At 53.0% G+C, this 25141-nt stretch overlaps 6 protein-coding genes across 6 annotated transcripts; 2 read left to right on the forward strand and 4 right to left on the reverse strand.

Annotated features, from left to right (window-relative positions):
• Nucleotides 1-1989: 1989 nt before the first annotated feature.
• On the reverse strand, nt 1990-2985 carry J4E83_004654 (uncharacterized protein; the record flags this gene model as incomplete). The annotated part of the gene is made up of 2 exons (XM_049331581.1): nt 1990-2517; nt 2578-2985. 2 exons carry the CDS (start codon nt 2983-2985, stop codon nt 1990-1992), a joined length of 936 nt encoding a protein of 311 aa, XP_049189355.1.
• A 1014-nt stretch (nt 2986-3999) lies between these two features.
• J4E83_004655 (uncharacterized protein) lies at nt 4000-5429 on the reverse strand (the record flags this gene model as incomplete). The annotated part of the gene is made up of 2 exons (XM_049331582.1): nt 4000-4755; nt 5343-5429. The coding sequence occupies 2 exons, from the start codon at nt 5427-5429 to the stop codon at nt 4000-4002; spliced, it is 843 nt and encodes a 280-aa protein (XP_049189356.1).
• Nucleotides 5430-7692: 2263 nt separating this feature from the next.
• Nucleotides 7693-9452, reverse strand: DML1 (mtDNA inheritance, partitioning of the mitochondrial organelle; the record flags this gene model as incomplete). The annotated part of the gene is made up of 4 exons (XM_049331583.1): nt 7693-7960; nt 8055-8620; nt 8671-9330; nt 9381-9452. 4 exons carry the CDS (start codon nt 9450-9452, stop codon nt 7693-7695), a joined length of 1566 nt encoding a protein of 521 aa, XP_049189357.1.
• A 2229-nt stretch (nt 9453-11681) lies between these two features.
• J4E83_004657 (uncharacterized protein) lies at nt 11682-16321 on the forward strand (the record flags this gene model as incomplete). The annotated part of the gene is made up of 4 exons (XM_049331584.1): nt 11682-13139; nt 13185-13590; nt 14356-14390; nt 14453-16321. 4 exons carry the CDS (start codon nt 11682-11684, stop codon nt 16319-16321), a joined length of 3768 nt encoding a protein of 1255 aa, XP_049189358.1.
• Nucleotides 16322-16389: 68 nt separating this feature from the next.
• On the reverse strand, nt 16390-17100 carry J4E83_004658 (uncharacterized protein; the record flags this gene model as incomplete). The annotated part of the gene is made up of 1 exon (XM_049331585.1): nt 16390-17100. The coding sequence occupies one exon, from the start codon at nt 17098-17100 to the stop codon at nt 16390-16392; it is 711 nt and encodes a 236-aa protein (XP_049189359.1).
• Nucleotides 17101-18289: 1189 nt separating this feature from the next.
• On the forward strand, nt 18290-20950 carry J4E83_004659 (uncharacterized protein; the record flags this gene model as incomplete). The annotated part of the gene is made up of 1 exon (XM_049331586.1): nt 18290-20950. One exon carries the CDS (start codon nt 18290-18292, stop codon nt 20948-20950), a length of 2661 nt encoding a protein of 886 aa, XP_049189360.1.
• Nucleotides 20951-25141: the final 4191 nt, after the last annotated feature.

Raw genomic sequence — 25141 nt, forward strand, 5'->3', positions numbered from 1 at the left:
AGACGCAGTCATGTTCCGGTCTTCTTATTTGCGTTCTCACCCACCCGCTTGCATAGACTACATCCTTTATTGATAGATCAATTAGACCTGACCAGACTCTCTGACATCTCACTCCCTTTTTGCATGCGTTTCCATGGGTCTTCTTGCATACCCAGGCCGACCCGCTTTCCAGCGAACGGGTATGACGTGCTTCAGCTCACCCGCTCGATATTCACTTAGCGCGTAGTGTACGTTCATACCCACGAATGAGTATCGAGATCACGATGACTGGATACGATCAACCAGCGAGGGCCCAATGATCTAGCACACGTGTTACCGCAGCCCGTTGGCCCTAGAGAAGCAGAACAAAGGACCAAAGCTCGCAGCACCCATAGCTCCTTCCACCGGGCTCAGGAATGAACATCGTGGCTTTTGTGGCACCTTCCAAGTACCACCATACACGTGCAATGACCGGAAGCGATGGCTAGCGTGGCTTCGTTGACGCATACTTATGCCACACGGTCGCCGCTGCCTTCTTGACATGACGCTTCCCCAGCTCTCACTCACACACGAAGCGTGGTCATCCTCACACAAACCCACTCATACGACGCACATAACCTATCGAGCCCGCTCGAAATATGACTACCGACACCTTCTTGCCCGTGCTTCGGTGGGTATGTCGCAGGACTCACATACACTATGGCTGGTGACTACAGAGTCTGGCTGGGCGTCGGGCTCTCATTGAGCCTCTTCCACGAGGTCATGGCTGTGTATGAGTCGGAGGCGAGTATAAATTCTTACGTTCTTGATGAAGATGTGTTTCCTTTCTGCACGCAGAATTCGGTTTTTACTATCATCGTATACAGGAACTACAAACAATTACAAGCGGAAATCGGCACAGCACGACGAACCTTACACTCATCGATTGAGCCATTGGAAAGGACGAGTTGCCGGATTCATAAAGCCGCACCATGGCGGAACCCCAAGCAGAGACCTATCCATTTCACTCAAAGGAATGGTTCGATGCAGTTCCGACAGCAGAACAAAAGGGGTTCTACAAAGGCCCTGCGAGCAACTGGATCAAGGGCAGTTGGCCCAACATCACTGGCGATCCTGACTCTGAAGCTGCTCGTCGCTTCGGACATACGACTCATCCCGGTTGGATTCGGTATTTCTTCTCGTGGTCTTTCGACGGTGAATGGCAAGCATCCGGAACTATCGAAGACCCAGCGACTCTCCAACAAAAGAAGAAGGATGCCGTTCTTCCTCCGAGATTTCTTGCCGGTTCTGACCCATCCCATACAGACAACCAAAGGGTAATGAGCTTCTGGGTCTCTAGCGAGCCAAAAGATTCGGGCTTGAGGATAATCGATACGACAGGAACCGACCCACGTTGTGACATTCAGCTTGGACGTGTGTAGCCATACTGGCTCGTAAACTCAAGACTGGGTACTGACTGACCGCAGTTTACATCGCCTGCAGAATGTACATGAAGAGAACACGATGGAGCGAGACCGACTTCAAGGGCCACCCAATCACGCGAGAAGAATTGGGCTTCGAAGGGTTCATAACGACAGGCGAATCTCAAGAAGACAAAGACATGATCATCAAGTTTCTAGACAGCGTGAAGGACGGCATTCCAGAGATAAAGATCAGAGGGCGACGTCATGAGCGGACGTCAACACCAGGGCGGGAGGTACTAGCAGCGTATAAGGCGGCTGACGCGTTTGAATCCGTCTTTGGGCTACATAATTTCGAATAAGGAGCAGTGATTCTCTGCCCCCTGGCTTCTGGTCACATCTTGCTCTTTCTTATAGCGTGGCAGCATGTTGCGACACTGTCTTTACCGAGTTGCGATTTCTTACAAGATGTTTCCAAAAACTGTCTGAATCAAAATTCGAGACAATGAACCAGTGGTCGTCATACACGATCAACCATCGAAGCGAGATCAGATTTGCATACTTCAAATTTCATTTCATACCATTCATTACTCTCACCATCATCATCACCCTAATTCGTAAAATCCTTCTTCGGCGCCTCCCCCTCCTCCTTCCCACTCCCATACTTCCTCACATGCTCCTTATTCGCCCCCTTATCCTGTTCAAACTCCTTCAACTCAGGCGCACTCATATGCTTAACCACATTATCCGCCTGCCACTTCTTAAAGCTAAACCCGACCCCCTCATGACTATAATCCTTATCATTCGCCTGATCCTTATGATACTTCACCTGCATAAACTCCGTGTCCCTCGTGTCCGGATCCAGACTCAGCGATACCAGGCCCGTGATGGTGGCCGTCTTTGGGATGAGTTTGAAGGTCCAGGACTGCTTGTTTTTGAATTGGATCATTTCGGAGTCTGAGCGGATTACTTGGTAGGATTCGTTGATGGAGGCGTTGAAGAGTTTGGGGAGCGCGAACCACTGCCCGGCCATTTTGTAGCGGTCGTTGGCGTAGACGAATTGGTCGTCGTAGACGCAGTCGGGGGTGTAGCGTTTTACGCGGGTGATGGTGGGTTGGCAGGAATAGAGGGCGATGATCTGGGGGGTGAGGTGTTAGTCTTTATGTTTAGATAGTTGTTGCATGAGAGGTGGGCTTACGTCGTCGACCAAGGCCTGGCGTTGCGGGCTGAGCTTGATGCTCTTGCTTGGGTCGGGCTCGTAGTCTTCACTCGTAGCCGTCTGTCTGGGCTCAAACTGCTCGCCGGGCGCATCGCTCGTCTTGGGGAATCCTGAGTTCCCGCTGCTGACGATATCGCCCGTAGCTTGTCCGCTGGTTGAAGTCGACATCTCTGCTCTTTGCTGTCCGGCTGCTAGTCGCGGAGGTGGGTTGCTGCCGCTTGGATTCGACTTCTGCTCTGCGTTCCAAAGCTGCACGGTAAGTGCTTTCTGAGGATGTTTGAGGGCGGGTTTACTGATAAAGTTCTTGAAATTGGTTGAGAGGAGCTTGGAGCGAGAGCCACTGGTTGCTGCAGGCATGGAGTTTGGGTTGTCGGAAGCTGAATCCATTGACGCGGTTGTGTACTATATACGTGTAGGCCTATGTTGACGCGTGCATGCGTGAGCGTAAGATGACGACAGTGTTAATTGACGGTGGTGCTAGATGCGGGAGTCGATGATTCATGGACTCGAAGATCGGGAGATCCAAATGTTCACGCGCGCCTTTTGGTGTAGGAAAAGGATGGGGGAGTGGGCGCCGTGACCTGCATCTTGATCTGGGCCCTAACATGGGATTTCAGGGCAGATTTGTGGAGAAGCGTTGCGTATGCCATGGGATTTGGATGTGTCGAGGGGTGCGGGTAAGGCTGATCGGCATCATTCGGGTGTTGCGGCATGACGTACGGTAAACTTCCTTTTCAGGCAACTTCGGATTGCTGTCGATGGCGGTGTTAGCGTGTATACGCGCGCTGACCCCCTGGAGCGATCAGCCTCGCCGCACCTGCGCGCTCCCTACACGTCGAAAGAGCCAGACTCACAATGGCGATGCGAGCCACCATCAACATGAAGTACGGAAGCCACAAGCCATACAATGGAAAGCAGCGCAATCGGTTCAACCAACAAAAAGCGCGTCGCGCAAGTCAAGCATTCGATGGCACTTTCTCAGAAGCCGGTTAACCTCGTGATAGATTACTACTACAGTTACATGAGCTATCTAGATTCCAATCAGAAGGCCACCGTCATTACTTTTCGTTCGATACATTACTCCAAACCATTCCGCGCAGTCGCGTATCGCAGGACACTGTAATAAATGCTTGCTGATAGGGCGCATACAAAACGCTCATGGCCAAGCCAAGTGACGCATTCGCCATGACCGGGCCACGCCACCGAAGAAGAGTAGTAAAGGTCATTAGTGATTACAAGAGAACGACGTAATGCGTTGCCCGTCTATCCTCCGTGTGCCCGTGTCGTCGTTGTGTGGGGGATTAAAAGGGGGTTGGGTGAAGTCTTGCGATGAAGGAGAGTAAGAAAAGCGAAAAGTGTGCTTTTGTACATCTTGTACAAAGTGTGGTAAGAGTCGACCGCTTAGACGAAGTAAGCGAGAGCGGCAGCACCGGCCATGAAGGCAGCGAGGGGCTTGGTGGAGCTAGCAGCGCCAGTGTACTCGGGGTAGCCGGGGGAGGTAGCGGACGAGGCGTGGTAAATGGATGATGAGGCGGTACCGACGGGTGTGGAGGCGTGGGAGGAGGCAGGGGGGACAACGACAGTGGTGGTCTCCTCAGCAGGAGGGGGAGGGGCGTATCCGGAGGAAGACGCCTCGGGGACGACGGGAGTGGAAGTCTCCGGGATGGGGACAGACTCAGTGATAACAGGAGGAGGAGGAACGGCGTATCCGGAGGAAGACGCCTCCGGGACGACGGGAGTGGAAGTCTCAGGAATGGGGAAAGACTCAGTGATAACAGGGGGGATGGGCACCGACGAGGTGACGACGGGAGGGACCACAGGGTAGGTGGAAACCTCTGGGACGGGCACCGACTCAGTGATGACGGGAGGGACGACTGGGTAGGTGGAAACCTCCGGGACAGGTACAGACGAGGTGACGACGGGAGGCACGACTGGGTAGGTGGAGACCTCCGGGACGGGTACAGACGAGGTGACGACGGGAGGGACCACAGGGTAAGTGGAAGCCTCGGGTACGTAAGGAGTGGAGCTGGGAGGAATGACAACAGTCGAGGTGATGGTGACCTCAGTGGTGCTGGAGACCTCTGGCACGTAAGGCTTGGAGCTCGAGTATGGCACGTAGGGCTTAGAGCTTGAGTACGGCACGGTGATGGTCTCAGTCTCCGGGCAGGGAGAGCTGGAGCTCACGGGTGGTACGTAGATGGAGGTGGACGTAACGACCGGGGGAGTGTAGGTTGAAGTCACAACCGGAGGAGTGTAGGTCGACGTAACGACTGGAGGAGTGTAGATTGACGTCTTAACGGGGGGAGTGTAGGTGGAGGATGGCACAACAGGTGTGCTTGACTCCGGGCACGGGGTGCTGGAACTCGCCGGTGGGGTGTAGATGGAAGTGGACGTAACGACCGGGGGAGTGTAGGTCGAAGTCACAACCGGAGGAGTGTAGGTCGACGTAACGACGGGAGGAGTGTAAGTGGAAGACGGCACAACAGGGGTGCTCGACTCCGGGCAAGGCGTGCTGGAGGAGACATGGGGGACGCTTGAAGACTCGTGGACCGGATAGCTGGAGGTGACGACAGGTGGGACGTAAGTCGAAGAGGTCACAACCGGAGGCACGCTGCTGCTCTCTTCCTCGCAAGGAGTGCTGGACGCCTCGTAGGGCTTGCTCACGGATGGAGAGGCACCGTATCCGGACTATATGTTGTTAGAGCTGAACGCTTCAAAAGCTAACGGTACTTGTGTTAACATACAGAGGAAGGCACAGCGTAGCCGTCGCTGCTGGAGGCGCCGTAGCCGCCACCGTAGGGAGCAGCGTAGACAGCGCCCACAAGGGCCATCGTTGCCAAGGAGTATCTCATCCTGTTCTGACGAGAGGTGTTGGATGTATTAAGGAGTAAAGAGTATTACTAGGTGATGGGTGCGAAGCGAAGGTAACAGAGCAACCGTAACGAAAGAGCTGCTGTGTTGAAGATCGAAGACTTGATGAAGCTTGAGAGGCACGATATATGAGACTGAGGAGGAATGCGAACCTAATATACTCATTAGGAGAGGCGGGATCTTCACACCCTACCAGCCTTCTGCTTTGCCCTACCCATGGGAAAGCCACAACAGGGTCGCATCCACGCAAGACGGTTGAGGGGCTCCGAAGTAGTTCCCCACATTCATCCGGACGTTTTTAGTTCCAAATCACCTCAAGTCGATCATGTTCGTAGTCTCGGCCATACCACGGGATGAGGCTCTCTCAGTATGGCAGGCGTCTCTAAGAACGTTTGCTGGCCAAGTTTACCCTAGCAACCGGCTGCAAAAGATCGCTAGTCAGCGAACGACTTACCTAAACCGTAGCTACATGCATAAGGCTACCAGGATAATCGGTGGTTAGGAGAACACGACGCCCTGCCTTCTCATGCATGCTGACTTGGTGACCGTTTTGGTAGCCGCAGAGGTTGGAACTTACAGCTGTATTCCAGCCACCCCACCAACCAACGGTGAGTGGCAGTGACATAACGTTGTCCAAACATGGCATAAGTCTTCAGCCGCACCAATGAAACGCCATCGAACCGTTTTCCTGTATTCAATGTGTCACCGGGTAACACGAGGGTCATTCTGTGAGTCCGAAATCCAAACAACCAGGTATATTTGCGCGGACTGCAGGGCCGCTAAGACATCGTGGGCTTTGGTCTGTCGTGAACACGAGCTGTGCACCAGCACAATGGGACTTCGGCTGACGGCGGTCTCAGTCGAAGCTTGGAAGATTGTCTATACTATTGTCCTAGCATGACAGCGATAAACAAGCTTCCTTGCGCGTATTGTTGAGAAACTGTACAATGTTGCGACCCTGCACTGTAGCAAGGATTATCTTACATCATCCCGAGAATTGCGCGTGTATTGGGACGCGCTGACCAAACTTTCCACCTCTTTGCACGCGACAGAACTGTAGTAATGAGAGTTGTGCATGGCGCGGACTCTCCTCCGTTTGTTTGCTGTCCTTGGGCGCATGGCCGGTCTCAATCAATAGCTTTGAGCGTTTGAACCGGCCACTGTCAGGAGCTAAGACGGTGGCTTGCAGGCGTGTTTATCGAAAATCCAGGGTGTTTCCATATCGTGAACTTTTCGGCGCATTGCAATTGGCGGACTCGTTGGAGGCTGGTAGTGTCCCAGCCAGACTGCTGCAACGTTCGCATGCCTCGCTACCCCGCGTTACCCCGATCATTGAGCAATCGCAGTAAGAATCAGAGTTTTCCTGACTGTCGTTGTACGACTGGCTGCGCGTCAGCTTACGGCAGCTGTAGATAGTTCCTGCAGCAGCTGCCGCCGCCGTTCGGAAAGTCATTAGCTGATTGCGGCTGGCCCCATCCTAGCAAGGACGCCCAGCCGTATCGTGCATCGCAGTCAGATTTGGGTTCCAGACGACCGTTGTTGTGGTGTTCGGGCGAGCAAGAGCTGCCGCGCACACCTGCAGTTTAGCTACCCGGCGCTTCGTACAAGCGTCCGCGAACGCGTAAAGGTTCAGCGGCAGGCTCCACCCTGCATACGCGCGAGCAGTAAAACCTTCACCAATATCACCAGATCATGTCTTGGCCCACCAGCAGATCGCGGCCTTAGTCCGGCTCAGTCCAAAGTTTGGCTTGCGATCAGAAAATAGAGGTCTCTTAACAGCGCAAAACTTGCAGAGGGTTGCCCTGGCGATCAAGCCCGAACTGCGGCGTAACGAAGCACCATGCATAACGACTTGTTCAGTATGATGTCACTATGGGGGTTCGTCGCATGCTCTTCCTAAGCCGAGCTCGATGGGGTCTGATGCCTTCCACGTTCGGGGTTCCCTGTACCGTCGTGGCGGCACCTCAACATCCGTCAGATGTCGCAGTGCTTGCTCAGTGATGAAAAGTTCTTCGAGCACAGAAATTCCGGCCCTGCACATCCGCTACGAATCGCGCAAAGGTATGTGTTGTATTGGTGTCACCAGAGTGTTGTGTCGCAGATCAATCGGTCGTGTCTGACGGTAATATCCTTGTGTATTGAGGCCGGGAGCAGACGCGCTGTCATTCCCATCAAGACACTGTGCGCCAGCCACGCGTAAAAAGCAGGCTCGTTGCAACGCGACTAATCGTCGTCATCGCTTTCTGATCCACTATCCCAGCCTTCATCGTATTCTTCCGCGAGGACTTGTAAGCCGTTGCATAGCGCTTCCTTTTCTTCAATGCCGCCCATTCGCTTGACGATCTGCTCGACTGCTCGGATCTGATCAGCGACAGTGGTACTTGTCGTCAGCCCCGTATGTACAGCAAGCTTAGTGGAGTGACCGGACCCTACGTCCAGCATCGAACGAGGAAAGCTGTCAAGCAAAGGAAATAGTAGCGGTGCAGCAAATCTGAAACGCGTCAGCCTGAATTCCTCGTTTTGCGCCCAATTTGCAAGCGCTGATAATACGATATACGCATCGATGGTGATGAAGTGACACATACCTTTGCACTGCTGGTCCATTATCGAACCTGTCATGAGGATCACGTTCGTTATCTTCAGATAGGGCCCACTCTCCACGAGAAGCCTCCGCTCGCCCAAAAACGTGTTCTTTCTTTCCTTTCCTGGTAGCCGTTCTGTAATCGCGAGTGAAGGTATCAATGTCGAAATGGCTTAGTCGATCGTCGCCCTCACTTGTCTGCCTTGATGTCATGGAACCAACCTTTTCCGCTTTCTCGGCTTCATCGAAAGCCTTATCTGACAGTACCTCCGGATCTGCAGCACTCATCTCGAGCTTCGCTATACGTCGTTTCCCGGTACTGTTGATAGTGTTTTCCAAGTCCTGAAGCGTTCCGCGCCCGCCTAGAGATGCTCTCAAACGTGAGGATATGGTCATGCTTTCCAGACCCATGACTTGTAAAGCTGCAATATGCCAGGGAGAAGTTGCATCTAACGATAGATAGCCCGGTAGTTTAGCAGGGCTGTTCGACATCGGGACGTATACTGACGACTGCTCCCCAAGTATTTGAAGAGATCGCGCAGAATTCGCCACTTGTTGTATGCGTCTTTCCTGCTCTATGTTAGTCTTGAGTTTATCCAAAACCCTGAATAGGAACCTACTCGAGGGGTCGATGAGTTGGCACCATGGTCACCTAAGCCCCACGTCCAAATGCTCATCTTGCCGTACTCGTCTCTGAGCCTTTCAAGCCATCCCGAGGCCCAACCGCCCCAGGCGTCATCAACACCCGTGAAGATCTGGAGTCCTTGAATGCCATCACATTCTTCGACGAATGGTCGTAGATCTCTGTCAACCAAATCTACTTCCCTTTCAAGCTTCTCGAAAAGCTCCATTCCTACGTCCCAGCTCTCAAAGGGCATGAGCTTATCGTTGACGTCGAACTCCGACAGCTGAACAATGGACTTTGGATGGTAGTAGACACGGCTGTAGTCTGACCAATATCTGACAGACGATGTACTGAGCGGAGGAGGCTGTAGGCCGGCATCGAGGTGCTCTTGATAGGTGGATTGTGGGATAGTCTCTATTGCACGCTGTACAATAGGCTTCGATGGCCAGACACCGTTCTGATCCAATATGCTTCTGTCGTCTTCGGCCTCGTATAGCGCATTGATCTTTCTCATGCTACCAAAAGCACCTTTGAGATCGTATATGAGCGTCCTTGGCGTAAAAGTATCGGACCCATCTGGAGCAACACCTGGCCTAAACAGTATGTCATGATTCACAGGTGACTCTGGCTCGGGCGGGTATGTGAAGTAGGACTCCTGCGAAAATATCAGATGAGACGACGGAGCGCCAAGAATTCGTGACCTACTTGTGTGTTCCAAAAGTGGGTGCCCAGGTAGTTGCTCTGCTTGCCGAACTGCAAAGTCACGATTTCATGCATGGCCACGAATGAGGTGTAGTCCGTTCAAGGAACGGGGTAATACACGATGCCTTGGTGTTGATCTGAGATCGAGAGATGAGTTGACTGGCGATGGTGCAGGCGGAGACAAACGGTGATTGGCGAGATCAAGCTCTGTCATTTGCCCCGCACGTGCACACGCGATGAGGAAAGAGCCATACCCCACCGCAACGTCCCAATCCACAGCCTATTATTATGAGACTCGTTTTCTTTTGGCTATATCATGCCTTGGAGGTGCACACCGTGTTCTAAATCAACATAGCATAAAAAGTGTTGTGATGGTATCCTCATGGTATGCTATAGATGTTAGGTGCGATAATGAAAAAGGCCATGTCTTGATGAATCTTTCCGTAGAGTCCGTGAGGTCTACGAGGTCTGCAGGCCGATCATTCTAGATGCTATTGAGAGCAAATCGCTCGCTGAGCTGGATGAACATGACCAGGGAGGGCGCAAAGTACTGGCGGTAGCTAAACCCTGGAAGCTCCTGCTAATTACAGAGCGGTTCGAATGTTCAGACACGAAACTATCAGAGAACTCATTAGCGGACATGATGAGGCGGGCAAAAGATCGGGTTTAGGGTGATTGACACAAATCCCATTCGGAGTGTATAGTATGAAGGTACGCCTACCAGAGATCGAAAGCCGCTCTCTCATCAATCACGAATGTATCAGGTAGACCCATGCACTCTCCACCCATGTTCATCACATCGTTCCCTCTTCGCTCGCCAGATCGTGCTTTCGTTATATAACCGAGCAGGTGGTATCGACGCTCAGCTAGAACTCGGTATCGTGTCACGAGTATGCCTGCGCGCTTGCAAAACGATCGTGTACTACGGCTGCGAGTGCGGTCTGCGAGATGATCAGTATCCCGGCTACATTTAGTGCTCGGTCTTCAGAGAAAGCTTGGGCGATAAGCCCTCTACCGCCCACTTGTCTAGCACGTAGTATGCATTAGGTAGTTGCCGACTGTAGTCCATGCCATGCCCCATGACAAGGAAGCGGCAACTGTGTACTACAGGAGCATTTACAGCGGCGCGTCGCTACACTAGCATGTGCGGAGACCAAGACCAAACGGCAGGTCGTCTTCACGGTAGTGCGTACCCTGTGCAGGGGAGCAAGCTCCTCAAGCCTATAGCGACAGTGGCTGTTCAACGCGCCTAGCCGAAGCATCGACCCATAAGACCAGCGACATGGCTTTTTATATGCCTCGAGACCTGTTCTAGGCGGGTTGCCCTGGCCAGCCTGCGCGGAAGTTGACATTCTGGCCAAGCTGCACTGTCGGCTGCCGAACCGACACAAGGTTCCCGCACGTTATGCCACATGTATGGTTGTAGACCCGCCATTGCGGTCTTTGTCATCAAAGGGTGGATCTTGCGGTGTCCACCCGATATCGCGACGTATCAGAGGCTGTGTCCTGTTCGTGACAGGTCGTTTCGACGTAGGTGTTCAGCGCGACGCGTCTTCGCGCACTGTAGACGCGAGCGAGATGCGCCATCGGTAGTCACGGCGAGCTGGACTTTTCTCCAAAGGTTCGGCGTCCAATAGCGAGGTTGGTTTGTCTGTATATCGTACGTCATTCGGCGGTGTGGAGGGGGGTTTGATGTCCTTTGGTGATGTGCCTGCCCGAAGTGCCTGTCTTTCGCGCTAGCGCCTACTCGTTAGCGCGGCAGGTATCCCGCTCCAGGTCGTTTGCATCTCCATCACTTGTCTCATACACGAGCACATTCAGCCTATCACAAGATCGGCTTACATCTGGCATCACTGCAATGTGTCAGTATTCCTGGCGGTCAGGCCTGAACGGCTGCCTTGACGCGTCCGATGGCGCCCCCATGTCCCAATTGCCCTCTCTTGGCACTCAGATTGCCCGTCACCCATTGTTTGTAGGTGACTAAATCCAAAGGCGCGGGCACCCGTTGTTGTGATAACGAAACTCAAACTTGCGGTCACCGTCCATTTTAATTGACTCAACCTCCTGCTTCTGCGTTACTCAATTCGACCCTGGCACGCCTGATCTCTGCCACTCTCGTACTCTGGTCTAGTCACCTCCATTCTCTGGTCCTGACGAATCGCCCACGAGTTCAGCAAGTCTTGAATGAGAATACTACAGATACAAGAGCTGACGTTTTCGACACATCACTCTCATCGAAATCACTCCCCCCGTATCATGCGCCAGCCGACATATCTCCCTTCGCACCTCGCCACAAACCGTACCATGGTCTCAGACAGCAAGCCGAGTTCCCATTCCAGCGGAACAAGCAACAAGGCTAACATATTCCCTGTACATCATGAGGCATTGACAAGACTTCGCGAGGTCCTTCCCGATAAGCTTTGGCCGGAGGTACGCCCAGCACTCTCAGAAGACGTATCATTCGGCAAAGCAGAGCTTCAACACGGGAGGGTACTGGTCGGCCACGTCAACCCAGAAAAGAGCCAGGGACAGGATACTGCGGAAGAACGCGCCTTGTGGGCTCATCTCTGGAAGATTGATTGCAGAGGAGGTGCTGTACTGAGCTTCTATTACAATACCCACGAGGAGCTCCGGATCGGCGAGCCAAAGTTCCGCAAGGTCGAGTTCCAGAAATGGTGTTGCATGATCGCTACAGACCAGTCACCTGTAGGCTCCTCTGGTGGCGAATGGGAGAGGCGTCTCAAAACGGTCGTAAAGATTGCTCTCCTTGGGAGTGGATATCTGGACCCAAAGGATTATACGTTTCCAGACCTAGCAACAGTCATCAGTGTCATCAACAAGCGCAAGCCTACCCACCAAGCCAGTTCTTCTTCGATGCGCAACGCCAACGGCAAGCGACCGTCGGAGGGAGACTACCTAGACAGATTCATCGAACAGATCATGGAACCTGAGTCTGAGGACGAGTATCTGGGTGGAGATAACGAGGAAGAGGCGTCTCTGACAGAACCTAGCAGTACTGCGCACGCTCTTTCTGCAAAAAGGTCGGGTATGAAACCGTCTCATATACAAGAACTACAAGAGGCATTTCCGCCTACAGTCTGGCCACGTGTCGAGAACTGCAGTGAGGATGTCGGCAAAATGTATCCTGGAAAAGTCTACCTTGGATTTTTGCCATCTGCAAAATCACCGAGTGGCTCACCAAAGGAGGTGTGGGCGAGGGTCAAAGGGAAAGCGTCCGCCAAAGGGAAAGCATCCGCCGAAAGGTCTGGACACATTCTGTGCTACTGGAACGACGGCCGAAAGGCAAACTTGAGGGATGAAGATCTCGTTAGTAAGATAGATTTCGACAAGCCTTTTCGATATCTTGGAGATCCTGAAGCACGCGAGAAGAAGAAAACCATACGCGATCCCTGGCGGGCTTCGGTAGCCGTTTGTGTACGGGCAGCACTCGTTCACGCGGGAATGATTGACGGAGACGAGCTCTCAATCCAGACCAAAGCACCACGAGCCGCCGAGATCATTCGCCAAAACCGGAACAGACTTGACACCAGCACCGCAAGACCCGCTGACGTAGAAGCCTCGGACGATATCAATGCTTCATCCAGCATTGATGTTATTTCCAGTTCTCCCAGCATCCCGATTGCAGACATGAGGCCCAAAAAGCGTCGTATGGCCTCTGATCACGAAGCTGGTGAAGATGCTGGAGATTCAGTCTCGTTGGCTACGACACCAGCTCCGAGAGGATTTTCGACCGTAAGCTCGGTAAGTCACTAAACAACTCCTAATACCTTTCTAACTCTCGATCAGATATCGCCGTCGATACAGTTTCTTAGGAGGGCTCGTGAGACTGGGCCAGGATCTCTATCTTACGAGCTTGCCGCTTCGAAGAAGAGATGTGCGACTCTCGAAGTTGACGCCGAGCGACAAAAGACAGAGAACGAACAGCTTCAAGAACTATGCAAAGAGAAGACTGTTGGCGCCGTGACTCTGCGAAGTGAGCTAGCCGTCGCCCATGAGAAGATAGCAAAACTCGAGCGAGACGGCGCGGAGCTACAAGCGGAGATGGGCAGTCTCAGAAAGTTGAGACAAGCGCATGTCAAACATGCGCAGCACATTCTACTCGAAGTCATGGCTTTCGACATTGGTGACCAAGATGGAACCGATCCAGAAACGGCAAGCCGAGACGCTAAGAGCCAGTACGTCGAGACATACGGTATTGAAGTTGAAGTCGGAGCGCTGGGCGATATAGTCTGAGTGCGTCTAACACTTCCCACAACTCAGTGATCCTGAAGATGCTACTCTCATTTGGGTTTTTGCTTACTATGCGCATAAGCTGTGGACCTTGGGAGCGCTTCGGCTGTTAGTCGGGCTCTATGTGCGTATACATGAAACAGCCGATGCCATGAATGCAGCCTCTACAGCACAATTAGCAGGCGATGGAGTTATCTGTATGTTATTTTCCTTTCCAGGCTGCTTTCCAAAAGTGTGCATTTACTACTTCCTCTCTATTCACGATTAGGGCAGCACTTAGCGGGCCTCTTCAGAGTACCTCAAAACTAGTCAGGATGTGTCTAATCATTTGTATAGTCGAAAAACATTCTTTCTATATGATTTGCGCACTGCAGTGAATACATTTCTCGTTTGTTGTGATCTCCTAGGTAATCCGACGACGCTAGCCGCGTTAGTGATGCAGTGCGCCCTCTCTCGTCTCCTCCAACTTGTACTGTATCGAGACTACGCTATTAATTTGATCACGCACAAGCACACCAGATATACAGTCGGGATAACACAGAGCCATCTCTGTAGCACTATATCTGTTCAAGTAGATTGTTACAGCCTACCTAGGCAGAGGCTAGGTAAGTCCCTTCTTTTCTCGGACGCAAAACAACACCCAAACAGGCTCAGGTACTCTGTGAACCACAGAGACAGGCGGAGCATCAAGGATATGACGCGATAGCGGTTACTAACTACTACATAGAGCAACTTACCCCCATGGCGCCCACAATTCAAGAGGTTCGCAGACTAGCGCATCGCGACATACACAGTCTGTTCATGAAGGCTAACAGCTATATTAGCCCACTAAAGATGTACGCATCAACAAAGCGGTACTCAAAGACCAGCAAAACAAGCACCCCGCCGTGCTCGCAAAGCTACGCAACGCCATCCCAACCGACTGCTATCCTACAGTGGAAGCATCACAACAAGACATATACTATGGACGTCCATTCTACCCCGGTAAAGTCCTCCTCGGTACAAACGATGGTACTCGCGTGTGGGGCTATCTGCGCAGGATAATGAGTAATCACAAGACGACGATGGAAGTACACTACGAGGACAACCGCGGCGGCGACAATACGGATCATACACCATTTGCGCAGTCTCACTTCGTACCGTGGTGTCGCCTTATTGCAGATGACGCGTGTCCCCTTGGTACTGCAGCTTGGGAGGAGCGGTTAAAGATAGTGATCAAGATCGTGATGTTGGAGGCTGGCTACTCGGAAGCCACGGTCTCTGGTATACCCGCCGATCTACTTACATCGATACGGAAGAATGTCGAGAAAGGTCTAAACAACGTGTCGCAAGCAGCCCGGGCTAGGCCAAGTATACAATCGTCGGCGGGCCTAACAGCAGCTCCTGTTGCATCGGTTTCCGCCCCCAGGCACACTGTTGAGTGCAAGAACAGTATCGTACTCAACATGTCGAAGCCTCAACCGCAGAAGACTGCAGCGACACACTACATCAAGGTACTGAAAGACCACATCCCCACCGACCATTGGTTTCAGACGCGTCCCATGGCGGCCCATGAAGAACGAGCAATCACCTTGTTAGAGCCAGACAGCAAGGAACACTTCGCCCTATTTCCTGGTAAAGTCCTCCTAGGTCATCTCCGTGACGCCGAAAACACACCAGTATGGGCAGCGTTCCGTCATCCCAAACACACTGCCAAAATACAGACACTATCGGGACCGTGGCGCATGTGCTTCTTCGATGATGACCTATTCGAAGTCCAACTGCCCGAAATACTAGACGGCGCCATTGAATTCGCGCCTGCGTTCCAGCTACTCACTGAGAGTAAAGACAACGTCGGTACACGCAAGATCTGGTTTGCTAGAATCAGCACGTGCGCACGTGTTGCGCTCATCGACGCTGGACTCCAAGACGACGAGGGCTTTCAGACTCGAGTAGACGCACGGCCTAAAGAGCTGGCGGCAGTGATCAAGAAGGCGTGGGCGCGACTACGACGGACACTCCAAGGAGGTGGACGGGAAGAGGCTTTGCCGACGCGATACCGCCAGTATGGGAAGAATCGTACAGCGGACGCTTCTGCTGTAGACGCTATAGCACATGGCCAAACACAAGCGCCTTTAGACCTCCAGCCCAACAACGACGAAGGGCAAGCACAGTCGCCCCCGGAAGACCTCATCCAAGACCTTATCGAGCTATCCGAAGACGAAGACGACATCATGGAATCGGGCTACCAGCTCCGCGCATCCAGTCCCTGGCCCACTTTCCCGAAGCGCGAGCTCTTCACCCCGACGCGCACCTCTTCCGCTATCAACAAGAGACAAAAGATCGCTCCGTCAAATCGCACCTCTCTGCTCGACTTCATAAACCTGACTACTGCCATCGACACCCCGGATACCGCTGCGCTCGAGGAACAGGTCCGTACGTTGACTGAAGCCAAGACATCTCTGGAAAACACTGTTGGTGATATGAAAGCACAGCTTCACGACTACAAGAAGAAGAATCAAGAGTTGCAGGTGTTCAAGGCCAAGCATGTTGAGCACTGTCAAGCTGTGATGCTTAAGTTGCTCACACAGAGGAATGTGCGGAATGGAAGTAGTGAGGTCGATGCGGAGAGGGATGCGAAGACGGAGTATACTCAGGTCTACGGTATTGCTATTGTGGAGGATATTGGAGAGGACTGGGAAGAGTACTGTTGACTGTATCGATGTGAAGAGTTTGGATTGATGTCATGGGGAGGTCATGTTTTGTTCACAGAAATCTCCGCCTAGAACCCACCAAGACCATCATCGCTGTCTTCGTAGTCGTAAGACCAGTTATGATCAGCGTCTCTTTCCACCCGTTCATCTTTACCACCCGTCAACTCCTTCCACTCCCGTTCATCCACCGCCTTCCCCAGCCCAATAGACAATTGCAAATCCTCGTCCTCACCCTCAAGCGCATGATAGCTCCACACATAGTCCACATCCGAAATACAATGCGGTTCATCCACGGCGCCAATGCGGCATTTTACTTTAAGCAGCTCGACTGCGACGACCGAACCTTCTTCGCCAGGGGAGGCCATGTTAGATGCCGAGTCTATCCGGCGGAAGGGTAGTTGGACTGCTTGTGTTTGCGGGGTTTCGGTAGCCTCGGTTATGGGCTCGTGTGACACGGTCGCACGCTTGTGGCTTGGGGATTTGGAAGTTTGGAGGCCGGTGATGAAGTAGATTGGCTTGTTTTGTTGCGATAGCTTGCGGAGGAAGTCTTGTGTGCTGGTGTCGTTGCGTAAGGTGTCGAAGACTTGTGATGCGTCGGTGAGGCTGACGTGCAATGTAGATGTAGCGTCCTCTTGTTTTGAGCGAGCCACCTTCTGTGTGAACTCTGAAGTTACTGGAGGCTTGATGGAGTCTGAGGCGGCGCTTAAAGAGTTTGTAGTGATCTGCCCGAGCGTGATAGATGTTGATGGCAGTGGTTCTGGGAGGTGTAGAATCGACATTTTTGAGACAGATCTGTGTGAGGATTGCGGCTAAGCTGGGTATCTTGAGTTAATGGAAAAGAGTGTAGGTGAGACCAAGATGAGGAGATGCAGGACAGTCAAATACGAGCGCTGGCTAGGACCAGCGGTGAAGTTATATTGTGACGATGTGGACTTGGCCCAGTCTTCAATCGCACCATGACATAACTGTTGATGCTCATACGTTAGCATAACGTCTCTGCGCTTGATGCTAGTCCAGTGTGACGTTTGTCATTCGTTGTCGCTCTGTCGTCGGTCGTACGGGAAGGGATGATCATTCGGCGCGAGAGTATAGCTCGGCTAACAAAGGGTTATGAGGCCCAGTCTTTGCTCCACCAAGGATTAAGTTACTCAATTGGCGAACAAAGCCCGCAAACTTGCGATTGCGTTACTAAGAAGCAGCCGGGGTGGTCTGATGGAGATCGGCTGACTTGTTCCTGAGTGCGATCCGACCTCGGGCTCGGAAGGCTAGATTGCATGCATCAGCGGGAGGACGCGGAGCCGCATGCTAAGATTTTCCATAGATCTTGGAAGACAGTTTCGCGAGGAGCTGCATAGCCATTGAACTTTTCGTGAAGAAATACCACACGGAGCCTAGTATGCCGTGGGTATCTCGTAAGGTGAGAGAGTCCACATCTTGGGTGCAACCTTCCAGAACCAGCAGGATAACAGCTATCGCACTGGAAAAAGTGCTCGCGTGTCAATATACGACGATAACGAAGGATGGAGATTGAGATTGCTGATAACGGATGTGTGCTGTACTGAGCCGCTGCCTCGGGATGGTTTGCAACGGAAGAGGGGTGATTCGTCATGTGAAGAGCTGACTAAGGACGAAACGTGGCGTCGTGGCGCGTGGGCGTGGGCTGGCGTGACGCGATCGGCATGACACGCTCTTGGACGTGACATTTGCCCTTGGTAATATATGCGTCGCGCTTGCCGTCATTGCACCGTCGTCGCCTACAATAGACCGTCGCTCGTCCGTCCTTGATATCGAGATGAAGCTGGGTCGGATGACTGGGATGGTCGGCCATGAATGTCGCTGCTTTCGGCAGCGGGCGGAAAGCTGACACTGCCACACTGCGGGAGGAGCATGTACCGTAAACATGACAACGCCAACTTTCGGGCCACTTTTGCAGCCCATACACCTACCAATTCCTACGGCTAGCCTGCCATGGCAGAGACATCCATAGCCCCTACCCACCACCAGCGTCGCCAAAGTGCCCTCGCCGACATACAATTCGCCTCTATCGTCGACGATGACCTCACACCCTCCGAAGACGAGTCGCCGGAGGAAAGCGCGTTCGGGCTCGAGACAGCACAGTCAGCGATTGGAGTCAGCATAGGAAAGCAGCAGACGCGTCTGACTTCGCCGAAAACGCCGGCTGCGGAAAAGGCTGCTGCCCTAGAGGACACGGAAGACGGGGCCTTTTTCGAGGGCTGGCAGGAAGCTACCGATGCCACACCGGAACTGAGAAAGACGACACCGCGTCCAGAACCGAGCAAAGATGTTCAGAGAGCTGACGTGAGGCCGAAACCCACGCACACATCGAGCAATGACGACCGCGAGCGGCAATCCGACCCTCAAACGCGACTTCCTTCACCATGGCGAGCAGGACCGAAGACATTCCACAAGGAGAAGGCGGGCGACCATCGAGCTACACTCCGCGAACACCTACAGATTGGAAGACGGCGGGCATCCTCGAGCGGCTCCATGGGGGACACGATGCGCAAATACATGCCCTTCACCCTGCCCACGTCCATCACCAAATCCTACAAAGACATGCACTTTTCGCTCCCGAGCCTGTCAGCACTCTCACTCGATACAGAGAAGCCACGCACCTCTGACAGGCGGAGGAGAGATACCTTCGCCAGCAGTGGACCAGCCCGAGACATACCACAGCAGGATGGCGCCAGCCATTCCACACCCAAAGAGTCGAGGAGCGCATCGAGGAGCCTCGTACAGATGCCACAGCAACCCAACACCGCTCCGATACCCCAGCGCGAATTCAGCGACGAGAGCACCGACACCCTTCAACCGTCCCCTAAGATATCGAGCGACCGACCGGCGCCTAAGTTACGGCGGTCCAATTCCGAGGGCTCTCTGCTCGTATATCGCACAAGGTCTTTTGCGTCTTCGCTTGGCGACGACACGCGCTTCGAGAGTGTACAAGAGCAGGTCAACAGTAGGCTGAAGGCCCTCAGAGACAGCTGGCAAGACTCGAATTTCAAGCTGCCAAGCCCTTCGTTCCCAAACTTCAACCTATCGTCCAGCAGCGAAATATTCAGAACCCGTAATGCCAGTATAGCGTCTAGACTCCGCGAAACCGACAATGTCCGCGCAACCGAGCCTGCACCGGCAGCACGTCGCGACTCGACAAGGAAGAAGCGCCTGCCGTCAAAGGGTGGGGACAGCGACTTTGAGCCGCATCCATATTTCACACAGGCTCTGCAAGAGCTTGAAGGGGACTTGGTCGTGTTGGGAGGCTATCGAGGTTCCATCTTGCGCTCAGCAGAACCGCCTCATCGACAACTCTGGGTGCCCATCAAGGTCGGGTTGAACCTACGCAAGGTAGACTTGGAGGTACCTTTGGACCCAGATGCGGATGAGCGCATGGAGGAGAGTATTATACCCAGCGGCATGCTGACCCATATTGGCCCCGTCGATATAGCCAAGCGCCTGTTCAAGCGTCTGAATGCATGCGATAATGTCAAGGATGGTAAACTCAGGGTCCACAACTACGGTTATGACTGGCGGCTCTCTCCGCACTTCCTCAGTCGGCGGATGATACAATTCTTGGAGTCGCTGCCCTGTAACCAGCCGGGCATCCCTCCAGAAAAGCGTGGCGCCGTTATAGTCGCACACTCATTAGGCGGCTTGATCACGCGTCATGCTATCAACCAGCGTCCCGATCTAGTAGCCGGTGTTGTATATGCCGGAGTGCCTCAACGCTGCGTGAATATCCTCGGTCCATTCCGCAACGGCGACGATGTCCTCTTCTCCTCACGCGTGCTAACAGCACAAGTAAACTTTAGCATTCGAACATCCTACGCTCTCCTACCCCTCGATGGAAAGTGCTTCATCAACAAGCGTACGAAAGAAGAGTATCCCGTAGACTTCTTCGACGTCAACACCTGGAAAGAACACCGCCTCTCACCATGTATAGCAGCACCTCTGCCCCGCCCCGAACAACCCAAAGACAGCAACTTCAGCGTTAGTGGCCTGATGAACGCCGTCTCCTCATCACTCCCAACCTTCTCCAGTCGCAAAAGCAGCACCGCAAAAGACGCAGCCGACGTAGCTCGTAACGCCGCGAACAATGTCACAGAAGGAAGCGCCGAACAAGCAGGCATGGGACCCCAGATGGGCCACGAACACAACATCGAGACATCCAAAGAGCCGAACCCCGCGACCGATGTCACGATCCCTTACGACAAAGCCGTGGAGTATCTTGCGCGAACCCTCGCTGAAGTCAAAGCCTTCAAACAAGAACTCGACCACCGCCCTGAACACACAACGTCGAACGCATACCCACCCATCGCACTCATCTACGGCAAGTCCACACCGACGGTATATGGCGCAAAGGTAGAAAGCAAAGAAGCCATCAAACGTGCAGACGTGTATGATGAGCTTGCCTTTGCGAGCGGCGACGGTGTGGTACTCGCTCGTGCGGCCATGGTGCCTACTGGGTATAGTGTAGTTCGCGGCGGTGTCGTCTCGAGCGACCGCGGGCACGTCACGCTTCTCGGTGATTTGGAGGCGGTCGGGCGGTGTCTTTGTGCTGTTATTCATGCGAGGAGGAATGGCGTTGGGATGGGGGCTGCGGCGCGGTGAGATTATAGAGACGCCTACACATTTCTACCTAGAGTCAATGAGATTAGATCAAATTCATGGACATAGCGCGTTGTTTCTTGTTATGTGTGGATTTGTACTTGTGCTTCGATGTGTTATCTCTGTGCTATGTGAAGGCCGCAGTCTTCTTGAGCAAAGTGTATGACCCTCACGCCAGAATCCTCAACAGCCCCGACAAACCTACACACGTCTCAACCGCCATCACACAATCTCGTCGCAGCAAACAACGAAACCATGCTGGTGTTCGCCAAGCCATCTGCCCTTTCCCCACAGTCGCGTTCCTCGTGTCCCCATCGGCCCTTCTCTCGGTGCTGCCCCCTCGTATGCAGCCTTGGTACGGTTCGCTGGGCGTCGCGATCTGCGAGTGAACGGTGGAGCGGAGCGGAAGGCGGCTACAGGCGATGCGACGCGACGGACGGTACGGGCGGGCCATCGTTGTGCGGCGCGTTGGGTTCGAGTTCGTAACGAAGTCATGTTTTGGTAGTGGGTGGGCACGTACCTAACTGGCTTTGTTGCGCCCTTGATGTAACATCGTCTCGTGGTCTTTGCGCTTGGGTCTTGGGTAGGATTTGGTATGGGAAGCTGTGGGTGGTATTGAGACTGTGGAGGGTTTGCGGTGATTTTGCTTTTTCAATGACTGCTGAGAACCTTGGGAAGACTCGAAATGAACATCTTCTTGAATAGGAATCAGCGTTCGAAAGCTTCTGGATGGAGAAGAGATGGAAGCGTATCGTAGACAGATGTGTACTCCAGGAACCTGATCTCTCTCGATGACGCTGACGTCAATCGCACCAGTATTGTCGTCTTTCATGACCAAGCTGATAAACTCCAAATCAAACCCAAGAAACACGTGGTGGTGATTCCAAATCTAAGACGTTCGACTGAAGGGTTCACCCATGTTGGAGTTCCTCAGTAAATCGCTCAGCTCCAAGGCCGGTACCAATCTGGGCTCATGCACTTAAGGAAAAAGCAGAGCTGGTTGATGCAAGTTGCTATAGTGCTGCAATTGACCATGAGTCAAAGAGGATTGCTGCACTCGGATCGAGTCAAGGGGTACAAGTGTGATTAGTAAAGGGGGATGTTGATCACGTTGCTCAGCTCGATCGAGATATGCTGAGCCACCCGTATCGTCATTTAGCACCTCGTGCGAGACACTGGACTTCTCTGTAATGGCACCGCGTCTTCTCAACCACGGCATGGACGACTCGATATTCGAGAGCACTCTATCGTGACGAAGTTCCGCAGTCTGCGACATCAGCCATGCCATGTAGCACTAACAGACCCCTATAGGCTGCGCTTAGAGTGTCAAGTCAAAATCTACCTTGGAAACGCGCATGCCGCGTGACGGAATGCGAACAGAAAGATCAGCCGGTGGGAACAGCTCCGGTGGTGCGCACAGCCAGATCCATGGATTGTTGCGTGCGAAGAGGTCCTTTCCGTTTGAGGCTAGTGGGCTTGGCATCGCCCGTTAGGCCATCTGGTACCGTACCCCAGCCCTCCGCTAATCTCACTCGGAACCTCCGTCTTCCCCATCATCGCGATCACATCGCCAATCGCTCTATCTGCCCCATCTGGATCAATGAGCAGCAACAGCTCCTACTGAGATCGATTTCAACCAACTCAGGTTCGCTGCAGCGAAGCGAGATTTCGGCCTCAAATTCGTCACGAAGTCGCGATCCTTCAATTAAGCGCGCGTATGCAGCTCTGACCATCACGTCACATCACCAACCAATCCTGGACTGTCACGCGATGATGTGCAGCGGGGATAAAACTGTCTTGTCGGGGATGCGGTAACAGACAGTGCACTCTTTAGCATTCCGCACTGGTATCAATGCGGGGGTAAGGAGCTCGTGGCTTCGGTTGCGTCTGACGGCTTGGGGCCAGCCTACAAAACTTCGCTTTACCTTGTTTCTTCAAGACGAGTCATGATCAGATGCTGACAAGCTATCCATGTAGTCATACGGCACATCCGAATTCTTGGGAATCTTCGCAGATGCGCAGGTGTATACACGCTAGAGTACGGAGTTATTCCGAAAGGACTCTGTACCCCTCCGATATCACAGCACCACGCGTCATTTCTCGCTGGTACCGATACACTGCTAGTTTCCTGTGCTCAGCTACTGCTCGATCGCCCAAGAAAAGTCACTCCTTAACAAGTTCATCTCGCTGCTACTGCTCATCGCCTATTCGATGGACAACCAGCCCTGACAACAATCTGTCCTGTCGTCGATTGACATCTAGGCTTAATTCGTGTGGGAAGAGCCTCTCAGGCGCACAAATTCAGCACGCCTCGCAGGGGATGGCTCAACATGGCCCTACCACAACGGAATCCTTCTGTCGATGCATTCCCCTCGAATAATTCCCGTTAGCGTCAACGGAGATATCGTCTTATCGTTCTTGCTGAAAGCGGAAGGTGGAGAGTGCAGTCAAACGCTCGCAACAAATCTAGAGCAGCCCACACACGTGATGGGCCGGTTCATGCGTGGCGTCGACTGGCCAGTGACGAGGCTACCGCCTCTCGCGAGTGTCAATACACGAGCCGCGCTCCTGTTGAATGCCGTCAGATCAAACACTTGTGAGTGGCGGAGGACGCATGATCGTCTCGAATAATCGACCACTCAAGCTGGTCGACTCACCGTCACGTCCAGGGTAAGTGCTTTCGGCTGACGATTCAGGGAGCTAACCTTAGTCTACCTGCGGCACGCGCTTCCCCCGCGGCTGCTCAGACCAATTCTTTGCATTCGCTCGAAATTGCCATCTTGGTACTGGGTCCTTCGATACGACACTTGGGTCCGGATGTCATCCAAGCCCAAAGACCCACTGCTCCCGCTTTTACAGTCTTTGTAGTTTGGTCCGCTACCCAAACTCTAGGCCACAAGTTGACAAGTTGTGGGATCCATGTACACAATCTAGCTGAACCTGGCTGGCTCATTTTGCACACAACGTACGTCGATAACCTCGACTCCCTGTCGTGGCCCAAGGAAAAGGCGGCCAATACGCCGCTCAGTTGGGCTTCCGCGACTGAAGATGAGATCAAGCTGGGGTTGTAAAGTGTCGATCAGCTGCTGACTCGAAACGATCTCCGCTACGATGATGGAGCCCCCAAACTGTGCCGCATTGCAGCTCGTATCGCATCGTCACCTTATGCAAGATTGCAGTGATTCCTTTCAGGTCAGAACTACAGTGGAGACATGTATCTCACAAACTGCGTCTCATGGGACTGCCAGGTTGTACCTCATAACGATCCAAAATATAGGATCATTCATGTTGACTCTACAGGTTTTCAACTCGAACTGGCCAAACATTCTAACAAGAGCGCTTATGGCACAGCGGCTACTGCTTAATTCAGTACAGACAGTTACATCTCCACACCTTTTGGGATTCAACATATTTCAGGTCACGACCAGGATTTAATCATAGTACGGCGCGTTGGTGAGATGCCAACTAGCTCGAGAGATGTAGAGGACCAGACACTCCCACGTTGACCACTACCGCCAGCTATCGTGGTGAGAATTGGTTTCTAACACCATCTAGAATAGGTGGAGTTGCAAATAGTATGTGTGGCTGTAGCATACGCCTCTGAAACAAGTTCGCCGCAGCATCAAAGAGCTTGGGTTGAGCACGGCCTTCAATGCAGGAAGCCTAGGTTCGTCTACCCCAATTGGTAAGCGACGGTAGGTCCCTGCAGCATCAACCAGTAACCAGCTGTCAAACCCAACACTTCTATCTTCGTCACAGGCGTGCGTCTTCTGCATTCCTAAGGACTCACCACGGTTAGCTGTATACAACATCCGCACTCTGGGCGCTCGAACCATCTTTGCCACACGTCAAAGCACGTATCTGACGCTGCCCCACGCTAAATAACGGTTGAGCAAAAGCCACCAGGCGAGCGCACCACACCCACATCGAGACCCTGATCAGATGGATCTTCGTGGCCAACTGAAAGCTTAGCCCCTGCTGCTTGCTGTACACATTTGAAAGGGTGCCTACCAACCACCATCTGAGAAGCGTGCGTCTGTCGGATGGGGCCTTATTCAGGATATTGGAACTCGATGAAGAGCAGCTATCAAGAAAAACATGAGGCACTTTGCGACTAGGATACATGCCTGCAAAACTTCGGTCGTCTAACAAAGCCCGAAGCGTTCAAGACTCAAGTGCTCGACTACGCCGTAC

Source organism: Alternaria metachromatica (genome assembly GCF_023757995.1).
Source record: "Alternaria metachromatica strain BMP 0045 chromosome Unknown scaffold_8, whole genome shotgun sequence".
NCBI classification, from domain to species: Eukaryota; Fungi; Ascomycota; class Dothideomycetes; order Pleosporales; family Pleosporaceae; genus Alternaria; species Alternaria metachromatica.